Source organism: Coturnix japonica, chromosome 4, assembly GCF_054131305.1.
Source record: "Coturnix japonica strain WE chromosome 4, WE-NBRP24, whole genome shotgun sequence".
Classification (NCBI taxonomy): Eukaryota; Metazoa; Chordata; class Aves; order Galliformes; family Phasianidae; genus Coturnix; species Coturnix japonica.
Window position 1 is genome coordinate 38,749,690 of NC_140666.1, and position 13,131 is coordinate 38,762,820.

The 13,131-nt window shown below is 40.4% G+C and overlaps 1 protein-coding gene across 9 annotated transcripts in view; it reads right to left on the reverse strand.

Moving 5' to 3' along the window:
- CSGALNACT1 (chondroitin sulfate N-acetylgalactosaminyltransferase 1) overlaps positions 1–13,131 on the reverse strand; it is a 36,187-nt gene that overhangs the window by 7,554 nt on the left and 15,502 nt on the right. For 7 of the 9 annotated variants that reach the window (XR_014945779.1, XM_015861282.3, XM_085546586.1 and 4 more), the window contains 2 exons: positions 7,302–7,558; positions 4,722–5,644 (listed from right to left, as the gene is read on the reverse strand). Coding sequence is in view for 7 of the 9 variants with exons in the window: in XM_015861282.3 (XP_015716768.2) it covers positions 4,722–5,355 (634 nt within the window). In the remaining 2 variants the exon portion in view is untranslated. Of the gene's footprint in view, positions 1–1,046; positions 1,150–4,721; positions 5,645–7,301; positions 7,559–11,441; positions 11,499–13,131 lie in introns of those variants that run through there. The other 2 variants (XM_085546589.1, XM_085546590.1) reach the window with 2 other exon arrangements.

The following is a 13,131-nucleotide window of genomic DNA, read 5'->3' on the forward strand; positions in this document are numbered from 1 at the left end:
CCCCCCCCTTCAGACTGATCCAATTGCACACCATGCACTGTCCAGCCCAGAACACAGTACGCATGGTAACAGTGATGCAGAAATAGTGTGGAAGGCAACCTGCCTTTTGGTATTATGAGTGAATAAGGGCACCTCCCAGAAAAGCCATTTCCTAATCAATGCGTTCAGTTCTTTACTGGAGGTGCCCTGAAAAGCCTTGTAATAAAACCAGGAAACCAGATGCCATCAGCTTCACCTGTGGCAAAGAACAAAACTGGTCCTTAGCTCTTAAGAGACTTCCCTTTCCTTGAGGCAAAGATGCCCACTCCTGGGCAATGGTGTGCAAGGATGACACTGTAGCATTTGGTACAGAGTAGGAGCAAGACAAATCCTTCAGACTGCGCTGGACAGCTTCAAAGGATATTTAATTCATACAAAGTAGCCAAGAACTGTTACCTTGAACAGACAGCAATACCTCCATTTCTGCCACAGGTCACCCCCTCCACACCTGTGAGCTGCCCCAGCACACTGTGTGAGAAACCACCACCACAAACAGGGCTTAGATATTACATTAAAGCAGGGACTGTTGAGTGAAGGCTGCACACACATTTCTTGACAGGATTTCTATAGTAGGTAGAGAGTATTTTTTGGATGTATTTATTTACTACATGGAATGAACTTTTAACATCTTCCATGAGAGCAACTGGTCCCATGCTGAGGGCTGGCATGAAACGTAAACCAACAGTCACATCCTATTGAAACACTCTAATATCTTAAATGTGACAGAGGTGGCCAAAAGGTCATAGATGTTATCCACTCAAAATGACATTTCTGGCCCAGCAGTGCATACTCAAACCATTTTCTAAGCCCTATCCACAACATTTCAGAAGACCCAGCATTTAATTTTTTCTACTCCTTAAGCCCACTGTAAATATGTCAGCTATTCCACCAGTACAGTAGAGGAGTCTAATTCCACTGCCCTCCACTCCCTTTCAGAAACTCAAGGATCAAGAAAAACATGTCTGGAAGAAAACTCTTCAGGTTGACTTTTTTCTTTTCTTCCTTACCTGGTTATGAACACTTTGACATTCTGTATTGAAAGGATTCTTTGAATGGCCAAGTGACACAAGCTCTTCACTCTGCGTTGTAGGGTCTTACACTGCATTATGGCAAGAACATCCAAAAGATTCATAGGAAGCAATTTTATCTAGCAAGAGTTCTGTGGACTGCCTTATCTTCTCTGCCACTGCCTAAGTGGGTTTTTCCTTAAATGTGTGCTTCAGCTGCTTAATACTATATGCAGAAAATGTACTCGTCTGTTATTTCCATCATGCTTCATTATTAATATCAGGTTACTGAACAAATGCTCCATTCCTCCAGCATCACACAGGACTCCAATGACAAAGAATACACACATTTATATTTCTGCCAACCTTTTAGAACTGTGCTCTTGATTCTCACTAGGATTTTCTATCAGTCTGCCCAAGGTACAAGTCATAATCTACCATTACTCAACTTGAACCTGCACTGGAGATCATCTGAATGGTGATCTAATTGTTCTTGCATTTCCTCCTTCTGATGGTCAGAAAAAGGAAATCTGGGCCTCTGAATTCTTCTTACTCAGTATTATATAAAACTTGCTGAAAATCTGAGTGTATTGCTGGGTGTACTCTTAGTTTTTAAACATAGGCCATGTGAAGGGCAATTGTTTTGTGGAAGCATTACATAGCCTTCTGGCATTAAACTAAATTAAAAAAAAACAAAAATAAAAGTCTGACATACATTTTCTCTAGAGAGAAATAGATATGAATGCTTCATTTTTGACTTAGTGAACCAAAATTTTTCATAATAACAAAGACATAATTAACCAATTTAATAACACCTACCAGGTGACATCTGTAACTCCTCTACATCCTCTCCTACTGCAGCCAAGAAACAATGTGCTCATAAACACCACTTCTCCAGAGGTATATACTGTATTCATCAAACTGGAGAAGCTTTGTCAAATAAACAAGAGGCTCCTTAAAGGACTGACATGCTTGCACATGCAAGCATCCCTACACAGTGCTATACACACATCAACAGGGGCTTCTTCAAAAATAATTCTGTTGAAGACTTCTAGCACAGCTGAAAACAAGCAGCCCAGGCAAAGACAAAGTTCTCTCATGCAAGGTGGTAATACAGAAATTCATAATTCTAACCGTCTGGACTCTTTTGCTTGTTTGCTTTTAAAGAAGTGAAAACTTTTTTTTGCCAGTTTAGGTGCTTATGTAACATTTTTAGAAAAAGAGAGCAGCGTGATTTGCCCAAGGTCAGGAAGCAAGCCTTGGAAATGAGCCTGAATGTCTTGAGTCATGGTGGGGACTCACACAGCAGAACATCCTGCCTTTCACATGTTTTGTTTTGTGTTTTTCCACCCCATTTCCAAAGGCACTACATTACTTTTGCTATTAGGACATTCTATTTGACTTAAAGACACAAACAGCCTCAAATTTAAGAGATGAACTAAAGGATGGGGGGGAAAAGGGCTTAGAGAAATAGATCAGAAAAACCTCTCCTGAAAAGGCTGTTTCTAAAAATATGGTACTCTGGAAAAGCCACATATTCAGTATGGGTAAAATATCCCTGTTCATCTGTACTGCAACCTACAGGAATTAATGATCAAAACTGCTACTCTGCCCACGAAACAATCCAGTTGGAAACATAACAGCTCTTTGCCTGCTTATCATACGCAGACTTCTGATATTTTCCATGTTATTTCTTAGTAATTCCTTGAAGAAGAAATCCAGTGAACTTGGTACAGAAAGTGGGAGGAACAAAAGGGCCAAGGGCAAGATTATAGCAGCTGAATGACCTAAGTGTCTTCCTGTAAATAGACAAGAGCAGAGCAGCAGCCAGATGGATACATCTCAGGCTCCAGGGGAAGGTGTGCTTCTGTTAGTTCCGAGCAAGAAAAAAAAATGGAAAATTCTACCATGTGTCAGCAATTACTCTTGGAAGGAGAACTGTCTGAGAAGCGTATCCAAATTTCACGTTAACAGCAAATCTCCTTAGAAGGAATTTAGTTCTGATGCAAGGCAGTAGGGTCACAGTCTAATTCTTGTGCACAAGTGCTGCTGTCTATAAACTGCAAAGGATGCAACACTTAAAGATATCACAGTCACAGAGATAACACTCTTTCCCTTAAGCATAGGTACTTGAAGAAATATCTTCTTTCTGCACACCTTGCATAACAGTATGCACATGTTTAGCAGAAGACACATTGTCTACTGCTATACATTTGCAATGGCCTAGTGCTGAAAAACTGACTGTAGGTAACAGATGTGAGCTACAAGAATACAGAAATCCACAAGACACTCAAACAAATCAGATTTTCTTGCTTAATATGTTAGCTATGCTAAATTGCCAGATTGACAACACACCTGAGTAAAAAGGACTCAGGCTGGTATCAAAGGTTGTTGATATGGGTAAAAACAAAGACAAGTGTCACATAAACAGCAGCAGCTCAGGTTACGAACTTGTCTCTGACCTTGATTACTAATCTTTTGTTTCATTCCTCCCACCAGCCCAATCTTAAGACAAAAGCAATAACCACATGTTCTAGATAAGGGATGCACTCAGCTTGTGCATGCTGTTATTTCTGAAACAGTTAGATGATATAAGCTTATAGTATTAAATTTTATTACTTTCAACATAGAGCTTGATCACATCTCCTAGAAGAGCCTGAGTTGTCCTGAGCAGCTCTAGAAAAAGCAAACAGTCAGCTTTGCCAGCTAGATAACACCCCAATAACTGCTGTGCTCCAGCATTTATCCCTTCCACATGCCTTCACACACTCTATTTTCTGCCTTGGTCCACTGGTAGCCAGGAAAATATCCTCAATTGCACTTAAGAAAAACATGCTCTATTAGAAGAAATAACTTCATTGGAACATGAAGCATTGTATATGGCAAGAAATGTCACAGTAGAAACATGTTTTGAAATGAGTAAACAGAAGGAAGCAAACTGGAAGTGTGCAGCTTCAGACAAGCAATTCCCAGATCTCTGTCCATGCCCTGATCCCTAGTGTTCAGTAAAATAAAGATGTGAAAGATTGGCATCTTACCAAAATGCCTCCTAATTCTGGAGTAAAAATATTTAAAGATCAGGAAAATAATCTACTCTTAAACTCAGCTAGGTCAGCTGTGGATTAAATCTCACAGGCAACACTACTGAACAACAAAACAGGTAACGTGCCAGCTTCTGTACAAAGTGAAAGCAGGACAACATGTTACAAATTAAAATGTAGCTTTCTTAGTCAATAATAAATAATCATTAGCCCTTGGAAACAAGCCCTCTGAAATCCTGTCCTACATGTTTCTGCTGCCCTTTTAACTCAGAGCAGCCACACTATTTGGATTTGAATTGGAGCTGTCAACCTTAACACTGGTAATAGAAAGTTGGAATTGCAGCCTGGTCATTTATCCCTTGCTCTGTCAGTTTTGAAGCAACCACATGACTAGAGAACTGTAAGCACGCACTGCTGGTCACTATGACAGACTAACAGGTTCCACTGTCGAAGTCCTGTTCCCAGACAAGCTGTCATCCTATCGTTGTATTCAAGACAGCCTCACTAGGTCATAGCACTAACCTTGTCCCATGCATCTGTTATAACATTATCCCATCTCCCTCAGTAAGGTAGTCTCTCTGAATCAGCTCACCAACTCTGTAAGAGGACTCAAAACTGCTGTCTGCATACAAACCTTCAACAAAGTCAGAAGTTGTGTATACACGGTGCTTTTTATTGCTGTCTCCCTCCAGACTGTTCAAATTCCCAACAGCTAACTCGATCACCTCTACCAGCTCATCTCGCTTATCCTTCCTTACAGGTTTCTCTTCTGGGTGGCGTGTCAGTCCTGTCTCCAGCTGGTACACCTTCTGCAGGGTAAAGCTCTCAAAGGGTACAGCTGCATACTCTGTGGACAGCTTAACACCGCTGTGCACCTCTGCTTTGTCTATCTGGGCACGGAGAAAAGCCAGCAGATTAACCTGGGCCTTCTCTGGGTTACTGTGGTCAAGACGAATGTTCAGGGGATCTGGGTTCTGATCCTGCATGCTCTTAAGCTGCTCGCTTTTGCCCTGGAGTTCAGCCTTCAGCTGGGCAATTTGTTTCTTCAAGCTAATGATGTAGTTGCGGTGCTGTTCTTCTCGCTCCTGCAGAATAGCTTCATATCCCTCCTTTGCAGTTGGACCATGCACCCTGGGCAAGGCGAGCTGCTCAGTATCACCCTTGGGTGTGCAAGCCAACATATAAACGATGGACACAGAGCAACAGGCCACCACCAGCAGGCCTACAAGTCGAGGGACAAATATAAGAAATCCTCGTCGGAGCATCATCTCTCAACAAGTAGGGTCTAAACCAACAAATGCAGCAGTTCTTACATCCACGCAGTGCCACGTAGGCCCCTGGACTTGGAGTACTTTTACACAGATGCATGTATGTACAGCAACTGGCTTGACAGCTCTCTTAAAACATGTGCTCCACCCACATATTTGGACTCTCTCTGGTGTTTGCCCAGCAGGACCAAAAGATAAACAGCAAAGCAGACAGGACACCTCCTGGTCCTCATGGCAACACCTACACTGCTACAGTGTGGTCAGCTGGTGGCTGATGGAAGATGAGGACCTGTAAGACAAATAACAAGGACAGTCATTCAGGCACATGAAAATTTGGTCATTCAGTCCAGATGCTTGAGAGTATTCTAATAACTTACTGTTATTTCCCAGCCATGCTGGTAGATCTCAATCACAAGATTTTGTGCTGAGACTAACAAGGTGCTAAGACCATTACACAGGCAATTCTGTGTGCACAAACTTAACTTTCAATAACATGACTATGACAATTGCCAACCAGAAAGTAGTCCAGGCCTCCAGGTCTGTCATGCTTTAGAATTGCTAGCAAGTAATTATCTGTTACCGTTACCTTCCAGTCATATGTTAAGGTGCTCAGCTTATCTGAGCAATGCTGGCCCTCCAGGTTCTCAAAACCTGGAACACACAAATTTTGAAGGCAGTTGGTCCCACAGTTAAGACTTCAGCTTCCAGAGACGTATTTACCAAAATACCAGTTTGCAAATATGGTCCTGGTCAAATACATGAAGGCTCATCTGGAGCATAATTTGAGACCCAAGAAACTAGAAGGCCGATTGCTGAAACCAAACCTTAGTTTGACATAATCAATTATGCTCCCATAAGTCACAAAGTAATAGGGAAAGGGTTTTCCAGGAGCATTCAGAATAAGTCTTACTCAAAAAAATCAGGAGAAGCTTTGTTACCATCTAGAAGGCCATCACTACTACACAGTATCCTTACCCTTTAAGGTACTCTTCCATTACTCATAACGTGGAATAAGCCTTGCAACAATGCCTGGCACTACTGTGTTTTCCACACATGCGCTATCTGCCCAGGAGCAAAGAACATTGAGAAGGTTTAAGGGAAAACCAGCACAGGCATTTTTAAACATAAGGGAAGCTAAAACTCAAAATTATTTGTTACTAAGACTACCTTCATATAGTTAGATCAGGAAAGAAAAAAAAAATAATAATCAGATGACTGAACATCAATACTGAACTAGCTGTAAACTATATTAAAACAGTTAGGCTGACAACACTACCGCTGGGATTTTTAAAATCCTTTAGTCATGGCACAAGTCCACATCCATGAAAGGAATTTCACCATTTGTTTGGCTAACTGACTTAGGCCAAGGCTGAGTAACACCCTAAATCACACTGTGACACTGCATTGTTAGACTTGAACACAAATCAACCTCTAGACAGTCTCCCTTTGGATGCATAGACGACATTATGACACAGGTTTTTGAAACAGATTTGTAGTCTCGCTAGTCATACATCCTTCCTGGCAGACTCTTAAGTAAAAACAATTTACCTTAGAGAAAACGTGCTTTTAAGAGTTATTTCTAGTCTTGAGCCAAAAAGTCTTCTGTAAAACTCGATCAACTTCTTCACCAATTCCCCCTGCCCAACACCAGCATCTTTCTGAACTATTACTCTCTATGCACAAATTATCCTGGGGTATTCTTGATTGTTTAGCTATTATCAATATTTTAACAGTCTGCAAAGCTGCTAGAAAAATAAAAGAGAAAGAAATGAGGGGGCTACTGTACAAAAATACTACCATGTTTTTCCCCAAAGTAATGCTGAATAGCTATTTAGTATTTACAAAATTCTCCAAAAACATCAGTGTTTTCAAAGGAAGAATCACTGATGTTGAAGAAAATATTCAAGCAGGAGGAAAAAAGGATAGGATGATGTTGGCGTCCTTACCTTTTTGCAGGGATCTTCTCTTTGGCACATCTTGGTCTGCCGCAGCTATTTCTCAGCTTGCCACAGTCATCACTTGTTTATCTCCCTTCTTACGTCCTTCCCAGAAAACACACGCTCTATAAAAAGCGCCGTCAGCCTCACAACACCTCTTCATCGCTTTCACATTTGCCAGCTGCCTACATCTTCAGTCTCTCTCCTGCGTGGTGAAAGGCTGTAGTGGAGACGCTTCCTATGGATGCACTATAAAAGTTGGCTTCCTGCAATGCAAAGGAGCTTGTCAAAGCTGGGCATTTCTAACTGTACAACAGATCTGGCTAGAGGACTGCAAGAAGGTAGTGAGACAGAGTCAGGAAGTGGTAAGATGTAGTACATAAAACACTGCTGTGCTTGTATGCTTCACTTCACACAATTAGTCCATTGACAGAATTGGCAGAAGCTGAACATCACTGAAAGGATTAGTTGTGCTAACATGGTATAAACTGAAATTACAGCTCAATGCCTTAGATAAACACACTATTTCTATAAGCAGAATCAGATTCAGGTTTTGAGTAAAGAGCTCTTCAAATGTTGACCTTAAAATATACATTCATATATAGCTATATTTGCTGAAAAATACCGGGTCTCTCTTGAGGATATTTCTTTCCCTTTCTAGTTTAACAGTTTGCAATCTCACCTATCAAAGAAGCCTCTTGAAACACATTTCAGGACAATAAATTAACTGAGCTGATCCATCCTTTGAAACAGTGTTCTCACAAAAAGAAATTCAAGCCATGAGGATTTCACCATCAGAATCAGAGGCACCCTGACAACAAGCACTCATTATTTGCCCTCTACTGTGAGAGCTGTCTTATTACGTTGGACTGGTAGCTTTGGTAGCACCGCCTTGTAGGCAGTGTTTGACACTTAAATATAGAGATGCTACTGTACCACTGTCTCTAAGACATGCTTGTGAAAGCATTTCTTATCTGTACCACTGCCAAAAAAAGCAAATCAAGTCAATACCAGAAACGGTCACGGCTACAGCATCTCAACTACATAGATGGTACCAGGAAGACAGGGATAGAAACTCCTAACAACCATTCTGTTAATTTCACCAGACCTACAGTTTCACACTAACCAAGAGCCTGAAATGAAGCAGAGACAAAATGAAGTGCCAGATTTTTCCAGGAACTGACAATAATGCCTCTGTATTTTACAACATCAAGTAGTATTAATTAAGCTTTAAAGAAACTTTAACAAATGCACAGCAGTTACTCTGATAGCTAAGGAAAAAAAAAACATAAGTTCAATAAATAAATAAATAAATAAAAGCCTCTGCTTGCAAAAACATCTTCAATCTCAGCTCAACCTGCAAGCCCAGCCAGAGGTCAGACCAGCTCACAGAGGTGCTTTCAGATGTTTTCAAGGAGTCTGGCCACAAAAGTTACTTAAACAAAGCAGCAGGTTCTGTTAATGCAGTGACAACTGCTCTGTACAACAGAGTGTGCCACGCTCAGCCATAGGGAGCGGCAAAACTTAGGAAAATTGGCTTGAAATTTTGGATGACATGCACTCAGTTACTCACCGCTATCCCGATTTTTTATGGACTGCAGAGATACAAAAAACTTAGCTCTGAAAGGCAATGTGACTCAAGCCAGAAGTTCTGGCTCTCAAAAATCCATGTGTGAATTAATGCAGAAGGGAAACTCAAAACAATATAAGCAGTCCATTTCTCCCCTCTGTGCTCTACACTCTCCTTACTCATTACATGGAGAACTGAAATGGACGTTAGAACAACAGTCATAACTACAGAGTCAGCACATAAGGCATGGGCAAATGCTAAGTAACTGATCTTCTCATACTTTCTATCACAGTTTTCTATCAGTTTCCTACGACAGGTGCAATTGAGACAACTGCCATTATAGATTTTAAAAGTTTTGAAATTCTTTTTTAAAGAATATGGTGAACGGCAGAAGCTGCAATTAGTTTTCACGTGCATTTCAGGCACCTTCACTGAACAGCAGCACACGTTATTAGAATCATATTAACTATCAAAATGAGCTGCAGGGAGAAGGAAACAGATGTTTCACCCAGACTAAGTGCCTTACAAAAAATAATAATAATAAAAAATACTGCAGCCACTTGGCATTAGCCTTGAGCATTTGAATTACAATGACTGTACATAACACCAAATAAATTATTTTAGATGTTAGGATAAAGAAAAAGCCCTTACTCCTGTAACCTTCTTGTTAGATAGAAACTCAGACCTCTCATCACCATGGAAAATGTCTCAGGAACCAAAGTCCCGTCTCACAAACATTTATGATGCAAGTAGAGGGAATGCAAAAACAAATTCTCTCCTTAATGCTAAATCATGATTTCTCACTAATTTCTAGCACAGGGCATCCCATCTTTACCATCCACCCAGTGCTAAATTATGCAAAAAGCTGAATAAGGAAAAGAGCCTGTCTGATAAACTGACTAGGTGTACCTTCATAATGCCAATAACATGCTGTCTTGAACCAAGAAACACTCAAAAACATGAACAGTAATGAAATTATCAATCCTGTTTGTCAGGACTGTGGACCCTCATACTGCTAGTTTTATTGCTTCCCTCTTATCACAATAAATCAGTAACTTTCCATAACTGCAGGAAACCAACTGACAGAACAAGGATAGTCTAAGCAGCCAGTTAAATGTTAGAAGTTACTGTCCTACATTTACTAAAACATCTAATTCAGCAGCTGTCCTGTACAGAGGATTTCCAGAAAAAACTAAACACAGTTTAAACACAACACTAAGCTGTAACAACTTCTGAGGTAGCTCAGAATCAGCATAATAAGACGCACATGAAAAATATATATTTCTGCATTAGAACAAGCAACAGAGGAGTTTTTCTTATCCACATAAGCCTGGGCATAAAAACAAGCTGCCCCTTCACTTTGCAGTGTTTACATACATGCACTCAATAGTGTACACAGCCAAAAGAAAACTGAATGCTACCACAAGCATGAAGAGTTGCTGCTTTAAAGAACACAGATGGCCACAGATTTACAGAAGTAGCTCAGGTCAGCAACAGAAGGGCCAGTAAAAATGAAGGATACACCATGAACATCTGCAGGTTAAGATCTATTTCTTCCATATGCAAAGTGATTTTATTAAAGTATTTGTATAATCTGCATAGTAATGTCACTTTACAAAAGGAGCCCAAGGGATTCTGCCAGATGGACATCACACAGTACCACCACAGCCAGACACCTGCTGAAATCTGGAGTTCTGTACATGTACATGATCTGTGATGGAGGTAAAAATAAATAAATAAATAATTCAGTGAAGGGTTTTGCATGCTTCTAACTAAGCAAAGGAGTTACTTTACCCAACGAGAAAAATACATGAGCTTGTGTGACTAAGATGGGTCCAAAAAAAGTCAGACTCTAAAAAGATTGAGCTAGATTTGTTTTGTCAGCACTAAACAAACACACTGACGGTCAGATGCAGTCAGACCAGCCTGTCAGCTGGAGCTGCCAAGTGCAATGCAAGTCCACTGCATTAAGAACTGTTAAGTAGTAAAGTACAGTAACAATGACTTAGATCCCCACCCCATATAAGTCCTTGTAAGACAGCAGTACTATTTCAGGAGGCCTGGGCAATCTTGTCTGACCTGGAGATTCCCTCCTGCCCTTTCTGCCAGAAATCCCCTCCACAGAAGATGGCTAGCACCAATCTAAATGGCGGACTTGAACTTCATTAGTACCAGCAGAGTTGGCAGTGTAAGAGCCTTCCTACCTCCTGAGACCACCACACAGGGACTGAAGAGACCCTTCTGTCTCCCACAAGTCTACTGCTGTATTTCCATGGCCATGTAAAGTCCTGAATTTTGTACTTGCCATACATCTGAGATTTCCTGGTAGTCTGACATCAAGGCAGTGCTTCAAATAAAACAACAAAAAGTGAAGGATAAAAAGAAAGAAAAAATAAGTGTATTGAGATGTTACCTGAGCGGAACAGACTTACCAAGATAGGAGCTAATACCACTGCTTACATTACCAAGCATGTCACAAAATTACTGCAGGTTGGTCTGGAACTGTGACAGTACCCAGTCTCTATACACATGCACACCTCTAACACTTGCATCCTCAGCAGACAGAAAAATTCACATACCTATGCTCAAGCTCTGCTTGCATTTCTCTATCAGCCTGCTCAGTGCTGACCAACAGGAAGACACCAGTCCTGAGTCAGCTTTCACTTCCTTCCTCCTCCAGGTTACCATTTAGCATAAAATCAACACATGCTACAGCTCATCGCTGCTGCTCTGATATGTGGTTTTGGACAGAGGCCTGTCGTTTTCTTGCTATACCAAATTAAGAGTCTGATAGTAATTTTTAGAAAAAGATGTTGCTTTCTTAAGTTACCTCCTTCTTCTTGCTATTGTTTGTTTTAAATCTTTTCTCTCAGGGAAAATTTTGTGATATCTTCCTTCAGTTTTTTATTTGAGACACACAGTATTTGACTCTCACTTACTCCACCCTCCCATCTACGCCAGCCAATTCCTCATTATGAGAATTTCCCATGATAAATTACAGCAATGTTTCTGCAGAAGAGACCAAGGCAGAAGAAAAAAGAAGGCTTTCTACCTTTAACACCATATTATCTACTTGAGCATGAAATTCTTACATTAACTTACTTTGCAATCAAATATTTCAACAGGTCAGATGGTCTACTTCGCTTTAACTTAACAAACTGCTGTTCCAACTTCCACTTCACATCACACTTTGATTTCTTTGAATACACAAGAATGTCCTCAGGCCTACAAAGCCCATCAGTTTTGATCAAACGTCTGTAAGGGTATGCCTTTAATTTTCTGAAAATTTTTCATTACATTTCTCTCTCCTTTAAGCAATCCAAGCCACATTTTCCAAGTGTTAATGGATACATGCTCACAGTTAACTCAGTTTGTAAGATTTCTGCTCTGAACCTCAGATCATAGCAAAAACAGGATCCAAGCTTTCAGGTTCTTTACAGATCAAACAAATAGACTGATCTACTTACTAACAGCCACAATGATGACTTAAGTTTCCACAGTCATCAAGAGACTGCAGTTCCCTCATTGAATTCTTCTGCTGTCTGCCACTGAAAATGTATTTTACTACAGCAAATGTATTTGCAATTATTCCAGACCTGCCAATAGCTCTTGAAAAAATCAGCCCTTCAGCGAGAGAAGTGTTAAGAGTTCACCCAAGAGGCATCCTGGTTCCTTAACCTAGAGCTGATTGATGACAAAAGTAAAGCCAGTTTCCCTTGCCAATAAAAGCTAGCTGGTTTTTGTTGGTTTTTTTTCCTCTCCTTTTGTTACACAGGAGAAGTGCACCCCACAGTCAGGTCAGCATTTCCTGAGTGGTTCCACAGAGTGCAGCTCTTAAGCAACAGCTTCAGACTTCAATTAGAAGCAAAGCACATTTCATGCAAACCTGTGAAATAACACATGCAATATGAACTTACAGGATAACACTTCTTCTCTCATTCTCTCAGAGTTATCTGCCTCAGTTTTATTTAACAACTCATGCTTCAAACTTGACACAAACTCAACTCTTTTTTTCTCCATTTTATAGCTAATATCTTTAAAGCGAAGTCTCCTGAAATAATTCAACATTTGCAAAGCTTTTCAGAGAACCAGAAAGAAAGCATAACTCTCATAACCTACCAGAATATTTTAAGAAAGATTTCCTTAGGAGATGAAGCTTCTTGCTATTGAGTCTTTGTTTCTGTTCATATGGAAACCTGCCTGCAAATGATACCTTTATTAAAAAAAAAAAGACTGGCTAGAGCATGTGCTGGCACAGCTATGCAAGCT